Below are 19760 nucleotides of genomic sequence, written 5' to 3' on the forward strand. Positions count from 1 at the left end.
GGCATTTGGCATTATCTTATGATTTGAAGTTTCTACGAGGGCAGAGCTTAAATCTAGTTCTGTCATAATGCACACAGCAATTTAACAGCTATCTTTGCCTCCACCTTGTGGCACAAAGACTGCCCTTGATAACGATTCCCATCAATTTTCAGACTGATGAAAGGGTTTGCACTTTACGGTATTAATCTCTATATAAGACCCAGGTGCTACAAAGGATGCTACAAAATGCTTTTTCATTTGATGTCAATTTTGAAAACACTGTCCATAACACATAGCCACACATGTACACAATGACTGGAATGTTTCATATTTTGTCAAAATGTGTACATTTTATTTTTTTGCCGATATGAAATTGTAACATTTTTTTTAAGGACACATCAAGTTCTACATTTTGTAATATTCCATATATTTTCATTTTCAGTTCAGTTTTTCTCCAGGTTTTTGACGAGAGACCACAGATGAGGGAATCAGCACTATTTTATTTCTCAGACATAGCCACTAAACCCTCTAATTTCAAGGAGTGTTTATTTTAAAGCACTATAATTATATATATTTTCAAGTGAAACATAATGCATGAAACAAGTGTTTATATAACAGATATATTATGTTCTCTCATAGCTCTACACTCTATGATCATTTAAAATAGGTCACTGCACTGGGCAATGTTTTAGGTCCTGTACATTACGAAGGCAATAGCCACATAACCAGCCGCCAGTCTAGCCCCTTTCCCTTAAATACACAGTATATTTTAATACAACATTTACATAGACATTAATTAAATTCTATTTGTACAAGGTATTCTGGCATGATAACAAGTAAGGTTTTACAGCCACAACAATCCATTGTAATAGTCACCATCCACATACAGACTTTTTTTTTAAAAGTACAATACTGACAACTTTCTTCCCTTTCCCTGGCTATACTTTCAGAAAGATTGGCAATTGCCGGACTCTTGTGCATGTATTATACAAATTTAAACTAGATCACTGTATTTAGCACATTTCTCCTTTGAACTGTATAAACAGACAAATACTAGGATGTGTACAACAGGACACAGAATTATATTTTCTATGATAATTTATATTACATAGGAAATTATAGTCAGGGTTTTAATTTTGTGTGAACAGCCACTTTTAGAAATGGATCTCGTTTGCAATTCTGTAAAACTCTGGGTGGGGCGGGGTCAAAATCTTTGACTGGCTGTTGCCATGGGTACATGTTAGAACAGTTAATTCTCTCACCAACAGTGCTTGTCGACTTAATCCTGAGTTAACCCTCTCCATCTGTCGGACAATGAAGATTTTCTTTTGACAATCTCTGTACTGTACTTTAACCTACATTTTTTGGTCCACCTTTTCACCCACTCTGAGGATTAGCTCATTGCAGTCTATAACAGAAAGGGCATTTCTTCGGTAGATGGGAAGATTTGTGAATACAAGGCTCTGACCTCCTAGTTGTGGAAATCCATTCTGCCTGAAGAATCAGAAGTTTTGCCAGATACAGAAACTCAAACTACTATCCCAGAAAGACAATCTCCTTGCTTATTTTCATGTGGGTGTGAAAGTATCATTGTATGATATGCCATTATTATTAAGTATTATATATTATGAAAATATATAAATCAAATTAAGTTGAAAGGCCAAGTTCTTTATTGAAAAAAAATTGTTTCAGCAAGGTGAAATAAAAAGTAAAAAAATAAAAATTGCTCACAGACAACAGAACAGTGTTTTAAAGGGCTGACCAACAACACTCAAACCAAAGCAACATTTTCCTCTTATAGAATTCCATTCCCATCATTAAGGGAAGCAGCTTTTCTTGCGGCTATGTGGAGAGATGCCCACTTATCTACCATCCTGCAGATGTAATATATGTACAGCTTGAGCCACACAAATGGAGCGTTCTTTTGTCATAGGACAGTACTTTCTGACTCCTCATCAGAATCTGCTCTTATTCTAGAGTCTGCCACAGAGTTTGTGCAAATTTGGTCTGAAGATTCAGTGTAGAGTGCATCGTGAAGCTCTACTGACTGTACAAAAGAGGGATCTGGATTGTCAATATCTGTAAGCAGTGAAAATAAATGATTCATTAGCAATGATACAACTTAAACATTACAACACACACATGAATACTTAAAAAAAAAATGTCATTCCATCAAACATCCTTGTTAGTGCCATTAGCCTGTGACAAATAATAGGGATGTCACAATATGGTTATCTGACCAGGTCAAAACTGATTCTTAGTTCTTTTAATATTTTGTCCCTAGCTTTAGAACCTGCCAATTCTGGCTCTTGCTGCTACAAAGCTGAGAACATTTAATGTAGATACATGTCATTTTATTCTTCTCTGTGTGTCAGTTTACTGTGCAGTGTCGCAGCTATATACAGCCCTATTGTGTGTACAGCTTCTGAAACATTAAGGAAGATGGGCTTAAGTTAGTTTGTGACCTATGCAATTACCTGAAGTAGAAAACAATTAAATCACGCTGCACCACTGCAGGCCAACCATCGCAGAGTTTCCACACGTTCCCATTGAAATCTGTTAACTGGACTTTTAACTTAGTGAAATGTAGAAACTCTTGCTTTATTTTTCACTAGCATCCTTTAAATAGTTTTCTAAAATCCTGAACATATAAAACCTTACAACGCTGGATGCTATTCAGCACGTCACACCTGTGTCAACACTTTGAAAGAGCTATCCAATTAGCCTCACTGTCTCGCTCTTCTCTCCTATCTCTTCAAAAATGTTACCATTCTCTCCTACTTTTCCAATTACCCCTTTTAATGTTACTATTCAATCTGCTTCCACCACCTTTTCAGGTAGCGCAATCCAGGTCATAATAACTAATAAATATTTCTCTGCACCTCACCTCCAGCTCTTTTTGCCAATCCCCTTAGGTCTGTGTCCTCTGAGGAAACAAGGCCGGGAGTCTCTGTTCCCTAGTACCCTCTGGTGTGGCACGCCGTCGGGATTCCTCCTCTTCGCCAGCTGGTCAACGCGGTTTCCCATTGTGGGGCAGCCCCATGCCAACGGGAAACCCCCCCCCAGCTGCCGGCAAAAAGGAGAATCCCGAAGGCGGAGGATTCAGCCCCAGGTTTCTCCTTGTGTACTCTAACAAAATCTTTCACGGTTTTGAACATCTCCATCAAATCTCCCCTTTCTGTCCTCGACTCAAAGGTGAACAACCTCAGCTTCTCTAGCCTCTCTCTGTAATTGAAGCTCCCACTCTAGTGAAGCTCCTCTGCACCTTCTCCAAGGGGTTCAAATTCCTCCTGAAAGTATAGTGCCTAGAATATGACACAATGCTCCAGCATTTTGGAAAGGTTTTGTCCAATTTCCTTGCTTTTGCACTCTATTCCCCTATTTATAAATCCATGGATCTGAAGTCTTTATTAAACGGCTGAAATAAACTAAGAAATTGCCGAGCAGGTTAGTCAGTAACTGAAAGAAAATGACAGGTTAATATTCCGGGCTGGCCTTTTCTCAGAACTGAGGAATTCTGTTGGAGTGTTGTGGTGATCCACTGTGTTAACTGTGTGCACCTGTATTAGGGGATGTACGGTAGTACCTATACTACAGGTTCGCCGGTGGCCCCTGCCGGCTAGCTCCGCCCACAAGGAGCCGTATAAATATGCATGACTTCTCCTGATCAGCCATTCTGCCAGCTCCATTAGGAGGCCACGCATCTGACTGTAATAAAGCCTCTGTTGTACCAATCTGAGTCTTTAGTACAATTGATAGTGCATCAATTTATTACAGTCAGTTTTTCTGCATTATGGACATCAGGATCAAACCAGATCGCCTGCAGCTGGATCCGCAGTCGCCAGACGCCAGAAAGGACTTTAATCACTGGCTGGCTTGCTTTGAGGTCTACATCAACTCAGCGACCCCTGCGCTGACAGAAGCTCAGAAGATCCAAGTTCTATACTCCAGGTTGAGCTCCAGCCTGTTCCCGCTGATCCAGGATGCCCCGACTTATGCAGATGCCATGGCACTTCTTAAAGAGAACGACGTTCAGAAGACGAACACTCTCTTCACAAGGCAAGTACTCGCCACTCGCGTACAACTACCTGGTGAGTCGATCGAAGACTTCTGGTGGGCTCTTATCCCACTCGTATGGGACTGTGACTGTCAGGCCATCACGGCCACGGAACATTCCAATGTCCTCATGCATGACGCATTCGTGACGGGGATTGCGTAGGACCCCATCCGACAACGACTGCTGGAAGGGGCCACGCTCGACCTAGCGGAGTCGAAAGCTTTAACGCTCTCCATGGTGGTCGCATTGCGCAACATCCAGTCCTACCCCGCTCGCCGCACGGTCCACCCCTCCTACTCATCTTGGAACCCGCAAATGACCCCCGACTGGGGCCATTCCTGCACAATATGCCTGCGCTGCCCGCCACACTGCGCACTCTGGGGACCCCGCTGCTACTTCTGCGGGCAACAGAAGCACCCCCGCCAGCGCTGTCCAGCCCGCGCCGCCATCTGCAAATCCTGCGGTGAGAAGGGCCACTTTGCGGCGGTGTGCCAGTCCCGCGCAGTCGCCGCTATCGCGCCCGAATTCGCTCCCTTCCCCCAGCCGATCGCACAATGGGCGCCATCATATTCTGCTCCTGGGGCCATGTGCGGCCAGTGGGTGCCGCCATCTTCTCCCCTCAGGTCCACATGCGGCCCGTGGGCGCCGCCATCTTGCCCTGCCCCTGCAATGTGCGCTGCATGGGCACCACCATCTTCTCTCCCACAGGTCCTCCGGACGTCGCCATCGCCGCCATTTTGTCTCCCCTTCGGGACTGGAATGCTGGACCCGGGTCGCCGTCGCTCCCCATCTGTCTCCTCGGACGACCACCTGCTGCTCGCCTCTATGATGCTGGACCAGTCCTGTCCTCACAACCTGGCCACCGCTTCGACGACAGTGCTAATCAACGGCCACGCGACCTCCTGCCTACTGGACTCCGTGAGCACCGAAAGCTTCATCCACCCGGACACGGTAAGGCGCTGCTCCCTCGCGGTTCACCCCGCCAACCAACGGATCTCCCTGGCCTCCGGGTCCAACTCTGTCCCGATCCGAAGTTTCTGTGTGGTCAACCTCACTGTCCAAGGCGTAGAATTCAGCGGTTTCTGCCTATACGTTCTCCCCAACCTCTGTGCTGCACTATTGCTGGGTCTGGATTTTCAATATAACCTCCAGAGTCTCACCCGCAAATTCGGCGGGCCCCTACCCCCACTCACTGTTTGCGGCCTCACGACCCTCAAGGTTGACCCTCCCTCCCTCCTTGCCAATCTAACTGTGGATTGCAAGCCCGTCGCCACCAGGAGCAGATGGTACAGCGCCCAGGACAAGGCATTCATCAGGTCCGAAGTTCAGCGGCTGCTTCTGGAGGGTATTATCGAGGCCAGCAACAGCCCCTGGAGAGCCCAAGTGGTAGTGGTTAAAACTGGGGAGAAACACAGGATGGTCGTGGACTACAGCCAGACCATCAATCGGTACACGCAGCTCGACGCGTACACCCTCCCTCGCATATCCGATATGGTCAATCAGATTGCACAGTACCGGGTTTTCTCGACGATTGACCTTAAATCCGCCTACCACCAGCTCCCCATCCGTAAATCGGACCGTCCATACACTGCCTTCGAGGCGAACGGTCGCCTCTATCAATTTCTTAGGGTTCCCTTCGGCGTCACTAACGGGGTCTCGGTATTCCAAAGAGAAATGGACCGAATGGTTGACCGGTACGGACTGCGGGCCACGTTTCCGTACCTGGACAACATCACCATCTGCGGCCATGACCAACAGGACCACAATGCCAACCTTGCCAAATTTCTCCACACCGCCTCTCTCCTCAACCTCACCTACAACAAGGAGAAGTGCGTGTTCAGCACCAACCGCCTAGCCATCCTCGGCTACGTAGTCCAAAACGGACCCCTGGGGCCCAACCCCGACCGCATGCGCCCCCTCATGGAGCTTCCCCTCCCCCACTGCCCCAAGACCCTCAAACGCTGCCTTGGGTTCTTCTCCTACTACGCCCAGTGCGTCCCAAAATACGCGGACAAGGCCCGCACACTTATACAGTCCACTCAATTTCCCCTCATGGCCAAGGCACAACATGCCTTCGCCTGTATTAGAGTAGACATAGCCAAGGCCGGGATGCACGCAGTAGATGAGACACTGCCCTTTCAAGTAGAGAGTGACGCTTCAGATGTCACCCTTGCTGCCACTCTAAACCAGTCAGGCAGACCCGTGGCATTCTTTTCCCGCACCCTCTTCTGTTAAATAGGAGGCCCAGGCTATCGTTGAAGCGGTGCGGCACTGGAGGCATTACCTGGCCGGCAGGAGATTCACTCTCCTCACTGACCAACGGTCGGTAGCCTTCAGGATCAATAACACACAGCGGGGCAAGATCAAAAATGATAAAATCTTGCGGTGGAGAATCGAGCTCTCCACCTATAATTACGAGATTTTGTATCGCCCCGGCAAGCTCAACGAGCCCCCAGACGCCCTCTCCCGAGATACATGTGCCAGTGCACAAGTAGACCAGCTCCGTGCCCTGCACGACAGCCTTTGTCACCCGGGGGTCACTCGGTTGTATCACCTCGTAAAAGCTCGCAATCTGCCCTACTCCGTCGAGGAAGTACGGACAGTCACCAGAGACTGCCAGGTCTGTGCGGAGTGCAAGCCGCACTTCTACCTTCCAGACCGCGCGCGCCTGGTGAAAGCGCCCCGCCCCTTTGAACGCCTCAGCGGTATTTCAAAGGGCCCCTCCACTCCACCGACCGCAACACATATATCGTCAGTGTGGTCGATGAATTCTCCAGGTTCCCCTTCGCCATCCCATGCCCGGATATGACGTTTGCCGCCGTCATCAAGGCCCTCAACTCCATCTTCGCTCTGTTCGGTTTCCCCGACTACATCCACAGCGACAGGGAATCCTCATTCATGAGCGATGAGCTGCGTCAGTTCCTGCTCAGCAGGGGTATCGCCTCCAGCAGGACGACCAGCTACAACCCCCGGGGAAACGGGCAGGTAGAGAGGGAGAACGGGACAGTTTGGAGGGCCGTCCAGCTGGCCCTATGGTCCAGAAACCTCCCAGCCGCTCGCTGGCAGCAGGTCCTCTCGGATGTACTGCACTCCATCCGGTCTCTACTGTGCACTGCCACGAATAACACACCCCATGAACGTGTTTTTACCTTCCCTAGGAAGTCCACATCTGGGGTGTCGCTCCCGATTTGGCTCGCAGCTCCAGGACCGGTTCTACTACATAGGCGTGTCCGACTCCACAAGGCGGACCCCTTGGTGGACAGGGTACGCCTGCTCTACGCCAACCCCCAGTACGCCTATGTGGAGTTCCCCGATTACCGCCAGGATACGGTCTCACTCAGGGACCTGGCTCCTTCGGGTTTCACTCCCACACACTTCCCCACCCACATGCCACCCTCCCCTCCCCCGGCGCTCCCAGCATCAGCCCAACCAGGTCCATCCCTCCTTCCCCTGCCCACGCTAGAGGACGAAGAAGATTTCGGCAAGCTCCTGGAGTCATCCAACTACTGGCCAGCACCAACACCGCCAGCACCGACGTCGTCGACGCCACCACCACTACATCGCTCCCAGCGAACCGTCAAACCACCGGACAGGCTTAACCTCTGACGGGCACCAGACTTCAAGATGGACATATACTTCTTCCCCTCCCCTCTGTAAATAATTCACAATTCTGTACATAGTTCCACGCCACCTCCGCCGGACTCATTTTTAACAGGGGGTGAATGTGGTGATCCACTGTGTTAACTGTGTACACCTGTATTAGGGGATGTACGGTAGTACCTATACTACAGGTTCGCCGGTAGCCCCTGCCGGCTAGCTCCGCCTACAAAGAGCCGTATAAATATGCATGACTCCTCCTGATCAGCCATTCTGCCAGCTGCATTAGGAGGCCACGCATCTGACTGTAATAAAGCCCCTGTTGTACCAATCCGAGTCTTTAGTACAATTGATAGTGCATCAAGTGTCGTATCTGAAACATTAACCTTTCTCTTTCAGGCGCTGATCAACTTGCTGTGCACCTCGCATTTTTTGTTTTTGCTTCAGATTTCCAACCTTTGCATGTTTTCTGGCCAATTCTGCGTACCACCACAGGCTGTTGTTCTCTATGAGCAACATTCCACATTTGACCCCGTGGCTCAGGTTTTTGGAACTTTCTTTCTGCCTTGGGATCTCCTATGAGACATACCAGCCTGTAAATGGAGTAAGTGGCTGGGCAATATCCCGCTTTTCTCTTTTAGGCACTTATTGATTTGCCGTGTATTACTAGATTTATTTTAGTTGTTCCAATTCTTGCACTCGACACACATACAACCAAACACAAATGCTCCTATCAGCAATAAAATAAAAGCTAAATTTGTAACATAATTGGATTTAAAAGACCTGGGCGAGCTCTACGGGCAGGATCTTTCAGCCCCGCCGATGGCACACCCCTGCTGCAGGTTTCCCAGCGGTGTGGGGGGTGGGGGGGATTCAATGGGAAATCCCATTCTTCTGGTCCACTGCTGGCGAACGGAGGGCTGTCTCCCGCCGCCAATAAACACTCCTTGGGACAAGATTCTCTGGCCTCCCTGTGATGCGTTTCTAACTGTGAGAGGCGGCCCGCTGTTGCCCGGCAGCAGGATCTTCCAGTCCTGCCCCTGTCAATGTGATTTCCCATTGAATCCACCCCATGCCACCGCAAAATCTGCATCGAGGCTGCACCGCCAGCGCAACTGGAATATTCTACCCGACCCAATGTCATGCTTCCTCGAAAAATGATCGTGCATGTTGTCTCCTACATGGAATACTTAACTTAGTTGTGAAGACGCTTTATATGATGTATTTATTAAATGTTAATTATTTCAACATAGATTATGTTTGCGCCAAACTTGGTGTTTATTTTTAAAGTGTGCCTCAGTAAGTGCACCTGGTGATGCCATTGAGGTGGTTGAGAGATTCTATTAAATCTCAATGTAAGCACGGTCTCCAATGTCAGTGATGGGGCTCAGGGAGAATGCTTCTTGCCACTCACTTACTTTCCTAGCTGGTGAGTGCACAAACAGTTAACTCCTGACCACAATATGCAATTCTAGCCTTAAACAGAGCCAAAATATTTCTGTTTTATAACTCTGCTTGTGTTAAGCTAATAAACACTTCCATTCCTTCTCTTGAGTTTTGGTTCAAGTGGAATGATGGCTGTTCACGCCGGTTGTTCAGTCCAGTTAACGCTGTGGTTCCCGGTGGTGTGGGGTGGATTCAATAGGAAATCCCATCGACAGCGGTGGTACAAGAAGATCCCGCCGTCGGTCAATGGCCGGCCATCTCTCGCCGCTGGGAAACACACCGCGGGGAAGGCCAGAGAATCCCGCCCACAAAGAAGGGTTTAAATTGCTGTGCAGGGAAGATGCGAGTTTTGGAAAACTTGAAATCCTGCGCACTGGTTCAGAATATGGAAAATGCACAATACCACGGTAGCTTGTTGGATAGTGTGGGATTTTATCCTCACACTGTAATATCATGACATCCCTTAAAAATAATAATAATGAAATGGAAGAGGGAAAAATATTTTGTACAAATAAAGCAAGTTACATTTAATTACTAAAGCCATGGGATCAAAATATTCAATTCTAGTACATTACATGGTTGTAAGGGGCAGACGATAAGGACATTTAAAAAAAGAGTAAGAGTGACGAATTAAAATATTTGTGAATTCTGTGCCAACATCAAGCCATGCAACTCTGCTTCAGTCTCATGCAAAGGTCAGTTCAGATGAGTTAGTGGTGACATACAAATAGCAACTGAAAGAGTTCCAGAGTTAGCTGAAGTGCCAGAGGGGAGGTTGTTGCTCCAGCTTACCCTAAATTCCCCCTCACACTTAGCCAATACAGACTCATTCTGGTCAAACAGCTGCAAGTATGAAACATAGGCACCCAAAAGGAAAAAAAGAACATCATAGAAAAATTGTTCAGAATTTCGAAAACGATAATCAGAGAAACTTCACTGAAAAGAAAATTCATATCAATCACACGAAATGTAACACACGCAAGAAATTAACTGTCCATTTAGGTAAGAAACATATAAACTCCAGTTAAATTAAAATGGAATAATGAAACGCAATAACTAAATAAAAAACATAGTATACATATAGAAGCTTGTATGAAATGTTATCAACTAAAAAAGATTAATATTTTCCAATTTATCCTTCAATTTTAAAGATCATATGCAAATGATTCTGATCTATTTGAATAGTTCAACTTGCTTCTCTCTTCTTATCTGACAGGGCTGCCTCTTGTTGGATTGTGATCTTATGCGTGCTGGAGCCCACTGATGCCACCCACCCCCAAATGGGAATTCTAGTGGAAGAAAAGATGTTGATCGACTGCTCAGTCAGGGAGTTTTGTTCGGTTCGTGCCAGCACCAATTTACGGGAAGAAGTTTGATGTACATGTTTACTGCCATTTTTGTAATGCATTTAATATAGTGATGACATTATCATAATCTAAATAATGATCAGTGTAGAACAATGCTCTTTGCCTCCTTCGCACTTCCCTAATTCAATTGACATTTTATTCTCAACAGCATCCTACTTGAATTGGATGGGCCACTTAAATTTATTCTTGCTTATATTTCACGTCTAACGGTAATATTCTTAAAAGTCTCCAAGGTGTATGCCAGTGTAAATTATACTAACACAGTTCACCGTTGGTACGAAAGCTGCCTTCCTGATATCAATTTTAAATTTGCCGAATGTTGATTGAACTTTCAACTCTCCTTTCCGACGTTCCTGGTTTAACTGAGTTCGGGTCTATCTTTTCAATCACATTCAATATTTTATGCACCTTCACTGTCTATCAGATTGCATGACTCATTAGTTCGCTAATGCTGAAGTCTATGTTAAATCAGACTGGGAGTGAACTTAGACCCAGTAAATCATCAGGGGCAAGAGCCATTTATTTTCGCCTGCTTAGGATTATTAAAATTCACATTTATTTTGTAGCCGCATTTCTGAATGGCATGGATGTACTGAAAACGCAGCTGCTGTTTGACTTGCTTGGAAGGGATGTGAGTAAAGGGAAAAATATAAATGTCTGTAGAGGCATTAAAAAAAGAATTGATCAACGTTCCACAGAACTCGACTTTTCTCTTTGGCAACACAACAGAGGCAGAAAACTGAAGCGTAGACTTTTTTTAGCTTCTTAAATTCAGTAAAAAGCAAAGTACCTAAACACAAACACAGCCGCTTTCGACAGACCGATGTTCATTGATATGAAAAATTCTATCTATTTGACTGGTGGAATTTGATTTTCTAAGAGAAAGAAATAACAATCCTTCATGAACCTTTTCCTCTTTGATAATTCCATTTGGAATGATCAGTCTAAGATTGGGTAAATTGCTGCAACACAGAAATGGTAAACATAGGCTGAGAATGACCTACAGTGGCAACGTCGGCTGTGCTCCCGAGGAAAGGGAACATGCTTTTGGCAGCTGCCGAGAGGGCAGGCATATCCCAGAGAACAAGCCAGGTTGGCCACCATTGACCAGTTAGAGGGCCAGTTAGAGAGCTGCACTGCTTATTTAGAGAGCTGCACTGGCCAGTTATAGAGCTGCACTGACCAATTAGAGAGCTGCACTGGCCAGTTAGAGAGCTGCACCGGCCCGTTAGAGAGCTGCACTGACCAATTAGAGAGCTGCACTGGCCCATTAGAGAGCTGCACCGGCCCATTAGAGAGCTGCACTGACCAATTAGAGAGCTGCACTGACCAGTTAGAGAGCTGCACTGGCCAGTTAGAGAGCAGCACTGGTCAGTTAGAGAGTTGCACTGATTTATTGATTGATTTATTGTCGCAAGAACCAAAGTACAGTGAAAAGTATTTTTCTGCGGCCGAGGGAACGGACAGAGTAGACAAAAAGAATTATCGACAAAGTACACCAACAAATAGTGACTGGTTACAGTGCGGAACAAGGGGCTAAACAAAGCAAATACATGAGGAAGAGCAGCATAGGGCGTCATGAATAGTGTTGTTACAGGGAACAGATCAGTCCAAAGGAGACTGTACTGGTTAGTTAGAGAATTGCACTGGCCAATTAGAGAGCTGTACTGGTTAGTTAGAGAGCTGCACCGACAATTAGAGAGCTGCATTGGCCAGTTAGAGAGCTGCACTGGTAATAAGAGAACAGTACTGGCTAATTGGAGAACAACACTGCCAATTAGAATGCTGCACTGGCCAATTAGAGAGCAGTACTGACCAATTGGAGAACTATCCAGGCCAATGAAAGAGCAGCACTAGCCAATTAGAGAAGAGCACTGGCCAATTAGAGGGCTGCACTGGCCAATCAGAGAGCAGCACTCGCCAATTGGAGAACTGTCCTGTCTAATTAGAGAATTGCACTGGACAATTAGAGAACTGAACTGGCCAATTAGAGAACAATCCTGGCTAATTAGAGACATGTACTGGCCAGTTCAAGTACAGCACTGGCCAATTAGAGCCAGTCTGGGAGCTGCATTGACTAGCAGCACTGGCCACCGTGCACTGCCAGCAGAGTAGCACTGGGAGAAACCTGCAGGACTCCCCCTGTTGATATGGAGGTGTGTGTAAGAGAAATACCTCATTAAAAAAAGGCTATTGATAAAGAAGAGAGGGAACAATTTGGGACAAAAGCTCCTGTTTGAAAACTGTTAAATTCCTTTCATGAAAATGAGGATGCAAATTGCATCTTATTAAAAGCCAGAACAGTCTTGAGTCCAATTTATATCCTGTTGTGAGTTGTTGCTTTGATATCACATTCAAAATAATTACAAACTGAATGGGAAAGAGAAATAAATGGAGCAAGGTGAAGTAAACTATAATGGTTTGGAAACGTTTGCATATAATCTCGGGCACAGTGCTGAACTTAAACTTTAAAATTGAGTTAATTATGATACACACATTTCAACATAAACAAAATACCACAAGATCAGTGAATGAGTGTTTGATTAAAATGATGGCTATAAGAAGCTTTACTAATACTTTCACACATCCATGTCATTTTGAGGAGACTGAAATTGAATCAGCAAGCAGACTGATTTTCAAACTGGTTCAATGAATTTACTCGAATTGCATTTTGCTCAGCACGTTTGCCATTTTGTGGCAGATAAACAAACACCTTCTGCGTGTCCTGTGGGTTTAAGACTAGCGAAACGGGCAATAATTTATCAAGTGCAGAGTGATTCAGGCCTGCTTTGTTCTTATTATGCCATGCCAAACATGACAAAATAGATGTAAAATTGACAAAGCTGGTTAAGTTAAGTGGCTTTTAAGTGACTGTCAGGAGTAAACAGATCTGCAACAAAACTAGAATTCCTCCTCATTGCAGAGGGAGAAAAGTTTCATTTATTTACATATATTGATGCTAGTAGGGTCCAGAATCTCCCAATCTCTTTAAAATGCTAAATTGTGAAAAATGTGCTTTAAATCAGTGCCTGGTTGTCCACTCCACCAAAATATGATTGACATTTTTTGGGCATTGAAAGACAATTGACCCGGTGAAAACAGCTTTTGAAAAAATTAATTATAATATTAAAATGCTCTTCCAAATCGTTTAATTGTTTCCAATTTCTAACAATTGAATTTCAGCGAATGATATCCAGAAATAATACATCATATAATAATAATCTTTATTAGTATCACAAGTAGGCTTACATTAACACTGCAATGAAGGTACTGTGTTGTAGTATTGATGATTGTATTTTGGGACAAGTTGGTCTGTCCCTACCAGTTAGGTTGAAAGGGATAGCAGCTTTACCAGGTACATCAAACCAAAGTGATGCTCAGTCCCATGAACTGAATTGTGTTCAGCATTTCATAGTGTATTAGTACTGTATCTCTGTACCTCGCATTCCAATTTATCTGAAATAAACACTTCATGGTCATCGGCAAAAGGCCACATTATCAGCGGGTAGAAGAAGGATCCTTTCCAAAAATCAAAGAGGTGCTTAACCTTCCAACTGAATTTTCACCAATTTCAGAATGCTTTTCAGAAATTGCTTCGCAAGGGCTCAACAGCAGAGGTTGAAAAGGGTTTGTCGCTAGCATTTGGCAATCAGTAGTGTGTCAGCCAATTGAAGAAAGACGCTGCCTTGCGACACATCTTAAAGGCCTTACACCTCGATCTGTTACATTTAGCACCTGATTTCCTCTTCACTAGAAGAATTTTCTGAAATTAACAATATTCATTAGGGCACAATTACATTTCTTATTTATGGCCTCCTCTGCACTGTAAATTCTATAAATTCTATGATTCTATAGTTAGCCATTGGCAAGAGGTAATTATTTCACACAGCAGTGAACTTATTGGGCAGTGATTGGCAACATGGTGTCGCCTCAGCAACGAGGTTGCCTTTTCATGGCAAGCAAGTGCCCTGGACGTAGTGTTGGTCAGCCTCCCTAGGTGGCAGTGTGAACAGAAACTGGGCTTGGTTTTGGAAGTGATCTTTTTTCTGATTGGTTTAACCCACCCATAGATGTCGAACAGTGTGGATTTTGGCTCATTGGTTTTTATCTTTTTTAGGTTACTGAGGAAGGTAATGGTGACGAGGGAATTGGAACTGATGATAACTGCAGACTGTGAAAGTGCAATTGTTCTTGTAATGTGTTCTACAATATAAATCAGTTAGTTTTCCAGTCACCTTGGACATGAGTTGCAATTGGTGAACTTTTTTTTAAAGCAGCTCTCCTCAACCAACAGATATATATTTTGGAACTAAAAGTAGTTGTGAGAAATTCACTACGTGGACTGTTCAATCGAAGTGTTGTGTTTTTCGAGGGCGATAATATCTCCAGCCATAAGCTTTGCTTATTTTAAGATTTCATGGCCAAATGACCATGGTTCAAAGCATGCATTTGAATTCTTGTTTCATCTTTATGCACCACAATATATTAACAGCGAGAACTGGTAGAAATACACATTCAGGAATTTGTTTATAGTCTATTTAAAAAAACATTACATTTAAATTCATATTTTCCTCCAAATTGTGCCATGAGATTTGCCACTGGTCAAAGATATTTTCTAAATTTGGAAGGTTGGGCTATCCTAGATGGGAGCCTCTTTACAATGGCCGCAAGTATTGCTCCAGTCAGTCGGTACAAAACACAATAAAGGAACACAAGTTGCACCCTTTTTTTAAAAAAAAACATGCTTATAGAATATTTGATTATTACCAGAGACATTGTCTGGCAGCCTATTCAGAAAATGGAGACTGATAGATTTGAGTGTTATTAGATAGGCAGACAATCAGGGACCAAATTAATTTTGCTACATGTTAAACTACCAAGTGTGGCAGTGTGGTGGTCATGTTATGGATTAATATTCCAGAGAGCTTGAGTTCATAACTTAATACGACAATTTGAGGAATACGAGTTCAGTTTCTTAAAATGTGGAGAAAAAGAAAGGTTGGAATTCTCCGGCCATTGGGATTCTCTTTTCCCGCTCGCAGCGTACACCCACCCGCGGGTTTCCCGGAGTCGAGGGGTGGCTTCACTGGGAAATCCCACTGTCAAGCAGCGGGAGTAGAAAGTCTCACCGCCAGTAGTGAATGGCGCGCTGCCGAGGCACACATGGCTTGGGGAAAAAAGAATCCCGCCCATAACCAGTAAAAGTGTCTATAATTGTCATAGCAACATAATGAATTCTCCAATGTCTTTTCGAGAAAGAAAGAACCCTGCTGACCTTGGCCACTCTGGCCCTCAGAAGTGGCTTCGCAAGTTATATAGTTGTATCAAACCAGATGCAGTGGTCCAATAAGTGACAGGCCATCACAAGGCAACAAATGAGGAGCGATAAGTGCTAGCCTTTCATTGATACCTATATTCTGAGCATGAAATAAAGAAAGATTCTCTTCTTCCTTTCATTTTGAAATAATGCAAGTATTTTAAGATTTTGAATCAGCGGAATATTTTAAACAACTTCTAAAACAAGAATTCAAATTCATTTCACTGATCTTATAATTCCAAACTGAATAATTTAATAATACTTAAACTCATTGATTTACAATGCAACGTAACATGTTAGCATTATTCTGTGTCCTCTGCAACGACTGGTAAATTAAGGCAAACTCATACCTGTAGACATGCTTTCTCCAGCTGACAGGTTGTCTAAAATTGTATGGTCCAAAGGTTGTGGACTAGACCCAGAGAGGCCTGTTGTAGGAGGCTGTGGAGGTGGAAGGGTGGGTCTTTGTCTAGGCTTGAGTGTGGGTCGAGACTTAGTTAAAGTGCTTGTTTGGGATGGAGGAGAAGACAGGGATGGTGCAGCTGGGGGTGTTTGGCTTGATGGCAAGGTGTAGGTTTGAGGATAGTTTGCAGCATATGGTGAGGGAGTGCTTGGAGGTGTGGGGGAAAGGCTTGCAGGGGAAGGCTGGCCTGTTGACTGGTCAAATGGGATTTTGGACACTATGGGGGCCACCTTCTTTGCAGCTGTAAAGGAAAGAAATGACATGTTTAGCTTGTGTGTGTATGTTTTTAAAGGCACATTTGGTATGACAAAATATCACTTCAAAAAACAGCTGATCTGCAAATAAAAACCAGAAGATCAAAAACAAAATATATTTTATAGTAAGTGTGCTCTTTAAACTGCTCAACAGCGCACTCCAGAGGACAATCTGAGCTTTGCACTACAGAAGAGAGAGAAGCTGTGCAGCACACTGGAGAGGAATTGCTGCGGAGCACCCTGGTAAAGGAGAGCAGAACAGCACAGGAACAGTGAGGAAAGATGGAGAAATACACCGCTGGGCAAGGCTGTGCAGAGCATCACGGAGGGGAGGTCGTATTGTACATGGGAGAGGAGAGCTTGCGAAATGGCTGACAGCTAAATTAAAATATCAGTAAGCGTTACAAAACCATTTGACACAAAATCAAGTACTGTGGATGCCGGAAGATGGAAGCAAAACACATAAAATGCAAGGAATACTCAGCAGAATGGGCAGTGTCAGTGGAGAGAACATTGTTTCCGGTCACCAGGTTCTGAAGCAAGTTCAGTGTTCTGTAACATGAGCTCTGTTTCTTCCCCACAGATGCTGCCTGACTTGTTGAATATTTCCAGCATTTTCTGTTTTTGCTTCAACTGTTTAATAAGTGCCCACTAGCACTCAGAAAATCTAGCATAAAATAACAATCCAGATATGTGGCAGAATATTGTGCCCTCCTCCTCGACAGGTTTTGTGTGTGGGGGGTGGATTTAATCAGGTGGGAGGATGGCAGATAGTGACCCCGTCTGCTTCGTTTCCACCTCAGTTAAATCCATGGTGGCAAGGCCCTCCCAAAATTGAGGCCCACCATTGGTATTAACACAGCACCAGACAAACCCTTGCATGTTTGTTTGCGAGCTCCCGGAGAGTAAGGTCTCTCGTTCGAAGGTACTCAGCATCTCCCCTGCCCTTGCTGCCAACCCCCCCTCCCCAGTGACCCAGTCCCCATCCCATATCCTTGTCATCATTCACCTGGGTCCCTACTTGATCCAAGGCCTTAGGTGGGCGTCATACCAGCAGCGGTCACCCCCTCCCCAGTGACACTGCTGAGTATAGAAGAATGTTACAGTTTATTTATTATGAGGGCAGTTGATAGAAAGGTTATAATTAAGTTGTACAGGCCATTGGTGAGACCACATCTGGAGTATTCTGAACAGCACTGGTTTCCTTATCTAAGTATTAAGATCCAGGAAGCCAAGTAGTAGGATGAACGCCGTTCATTTGCGGTCACGAAAAGTCTGCCTAGGGCAGCAAATATATATCCACAGTGTAAAGCCCTGTTGGGACAATCAATATGCTGGTCCAGGCCAGCATTTATACTGAGTTCTTATTTGCCCCAGATGGGTGGGCCTCTGCCCACTAGCAAAGAAGCTCATATTCCACAAGTCCCATGTGGAGATCAAGCAAGGTATCCCCGTGGCCCTTGTGGCGTTATCATACCCACCCCCACCTTTTCCAAGACAATCTCTGGAGAGATACTGCTGGGAGTTTGGCTCCGGACACACATTGTCTGTGAGCGCGGATGCTTTGGTGTCTATCTCCGAGTGGAGTTGTCATCATCTTGATGGCTTAGGGCCACTGCGAGTTGTCCTCCTTGGCTAACTGGTGGTCCATGAGGTGGTGAGGTACTGAGGTCCCTGGCCTGGCATCTTTTAAGATGGTTAATGTGCATACACAAGGTGTTCCCTTGAGTTTTTACCAACACAATCCCCGGAAGCCAAAGGGCACAGTCTCAGAAATTCCAGACATAAATAACGTCCCAATTGAAAACCTCTGGCATCCTGCGGTTATACTTCCATTGCATATCTTGTTGCAGCTCGACTTTCCTGCCCAAACTTGGGAAAGTCAGACTTAAATGAGTCCGGAGGCACCGACCCATCAGCAGCCCTGCTGGTGCTATCCCTGTCGTGACATGTGGCATGGTCCTGTAATGAAAAAGGAACCTCGCCAGTCGTGTGTCCAGGGAGCCCATGGTCTGCTTCTGCATGCCCCACTTGAACGTTTGCACCTCCTGCTCTGCCAAACCATTTGTGGACGGGTGTTACGGGGTCGTCCAGATGTGTTTTATCCCTTTTGTGCATGCAAATGTGGAGAGCTCCTCGCTCATAAACAGGGTCCCGTTATCAGTGACAGGCACCTCTGGAATCCCGTGCGTGCGAAACGAGCACCTTAATTTTGCAACTGTGGCTCTTGAGGTGGTGGAGGTCATCCTGAGTACATCTAACTATTTAAAATGGGCGTCCACAAGGATCAAGAACATGGACCTCATGAAAGGCTCAGCAAATTCCGTAAGTAGCCTTACCCAGGGAAGCCCTGGCTATTCCTAGGGGTGAAGAGAGGCGTAGGAAGTAGTTTCAGGTGCTCTTGACATGCCTGGCATCTTTTCACCACTTGCTCGATGTCGCCACCGATCCTTGGATGAAGGTTGGGTCCCAGCAGGCAGTCAGGAGGATCACATTCTGTCAGCCCTCTCCATTGATGCCATTAGCCTGGAAAAAGTACCAAATTTGTTTTGCATACTGGGCCCAATCTTCGAGGCCTGCATCGAGAGAGGCCTCTCGCGAGATTTAACGATCTTGTTGTGTCACCGAGTCAGATGTGATAAGGCCATTCGATCGCACCCTTCATAACAATCCTATAACTTCTAAATAATGATATGACTGCAACATCCTTGAGCGGGAGATCTGACACAGACCCGTTAAAATCTGGATCAGTGTCAAACAAGGCTGTCTAATAGCCACCACACTATTTACAATTTACTGAACAGAGGCTATTCATCTCATCAAAGATCCTGGTGTCAGTATTAAATGCTGTCGAGATGGAAATCTCTTTAACCTCAGTCAATACTAAACTGACCACCATAGATATACACTGACAGTTTGAGCATCATTCCCCAGTCTGTGCCCGATTTTTAAAGGTACTTTCAATCTCTTCAATTCTGTATGCAGGAAACTTGCCCTGTCCTTAGAACATTGCCAAAATAAAACTCACATCAACCTACACCTTGTCATCCAAATATGTTGAATATATGTTGAAGGCGAGGCTCTGGACTATGTTGAGCAATTCCCTTACTTCGCAGGCCATCTTTCTCAAAAGGTCACCATTTTTGAGGAGGTCAGCTGTGCCGGCTCAACCTTATACAGACTATGGCAATGAGTGTTTGTCGGTAAGTCAACAATAGTGTCCAGAGCAGCTGTCATTACCACACTCCTCTGAGGCCTGGACTGTGTATCAGCGACTCAT

The 19760-nt window shown here is 45.2% G+C and overlaps 1 protein-coding gene across 16 annotated transcripts in view; it reads right to left on the reverse strand.

The window, feature by feature from the left end:
• Positions 1–307: 307 nt before the first annotated feature.
• Positions 308–19760, reverse strand: part of arhgap44a (Rho GTPase activating protein 44a) — a 378392-nt gene continuing 358939 nt past the window's right edge. For 10 of the 16 annotated variants that reach the window (XM_038778043.1, XM_038778047.1, XM_038778050.1 and 7 more), the window contains 2 exons: positions 16114–16467; positions 308–2058 (listed from right to left, as the gene is read on the reverse strand). In XM_038778043.1, coding sequence (XP_038633971.1) covers positions 1907–2058; positions 16114–16467 — 506 coding nt within the window. In that variant the 3' untranslated portion in view covers positions 308–1906. Of the gene's footprint in view, positions 2059–9871; positions 9923–16113; positions 16468–19760 lie in introns of all 16 variants that reach the window. The other 6 variants (XM_038778038.1, XM_038778045.1, XM_038778042.1 and 3 more) reach the window with 3 other exon arrangements.

Source organism: Scyliorhinus canicula, chromosome 18 (assembly GCF_902713615.1).
Source record: "Scyliorhinus canicula chromosome 18, sScyCan1.1, whole genome shotgun sequence".
In the NCBI taxonomy this organism is placed as follows: domain Eukaryota; kingdom Metazoa; phylum Chordata; class Chondrichthyes; order Carcharhiniformes; family Scyliorhinidae; genus Scyliorhinus; species Scyliorhinus canicula.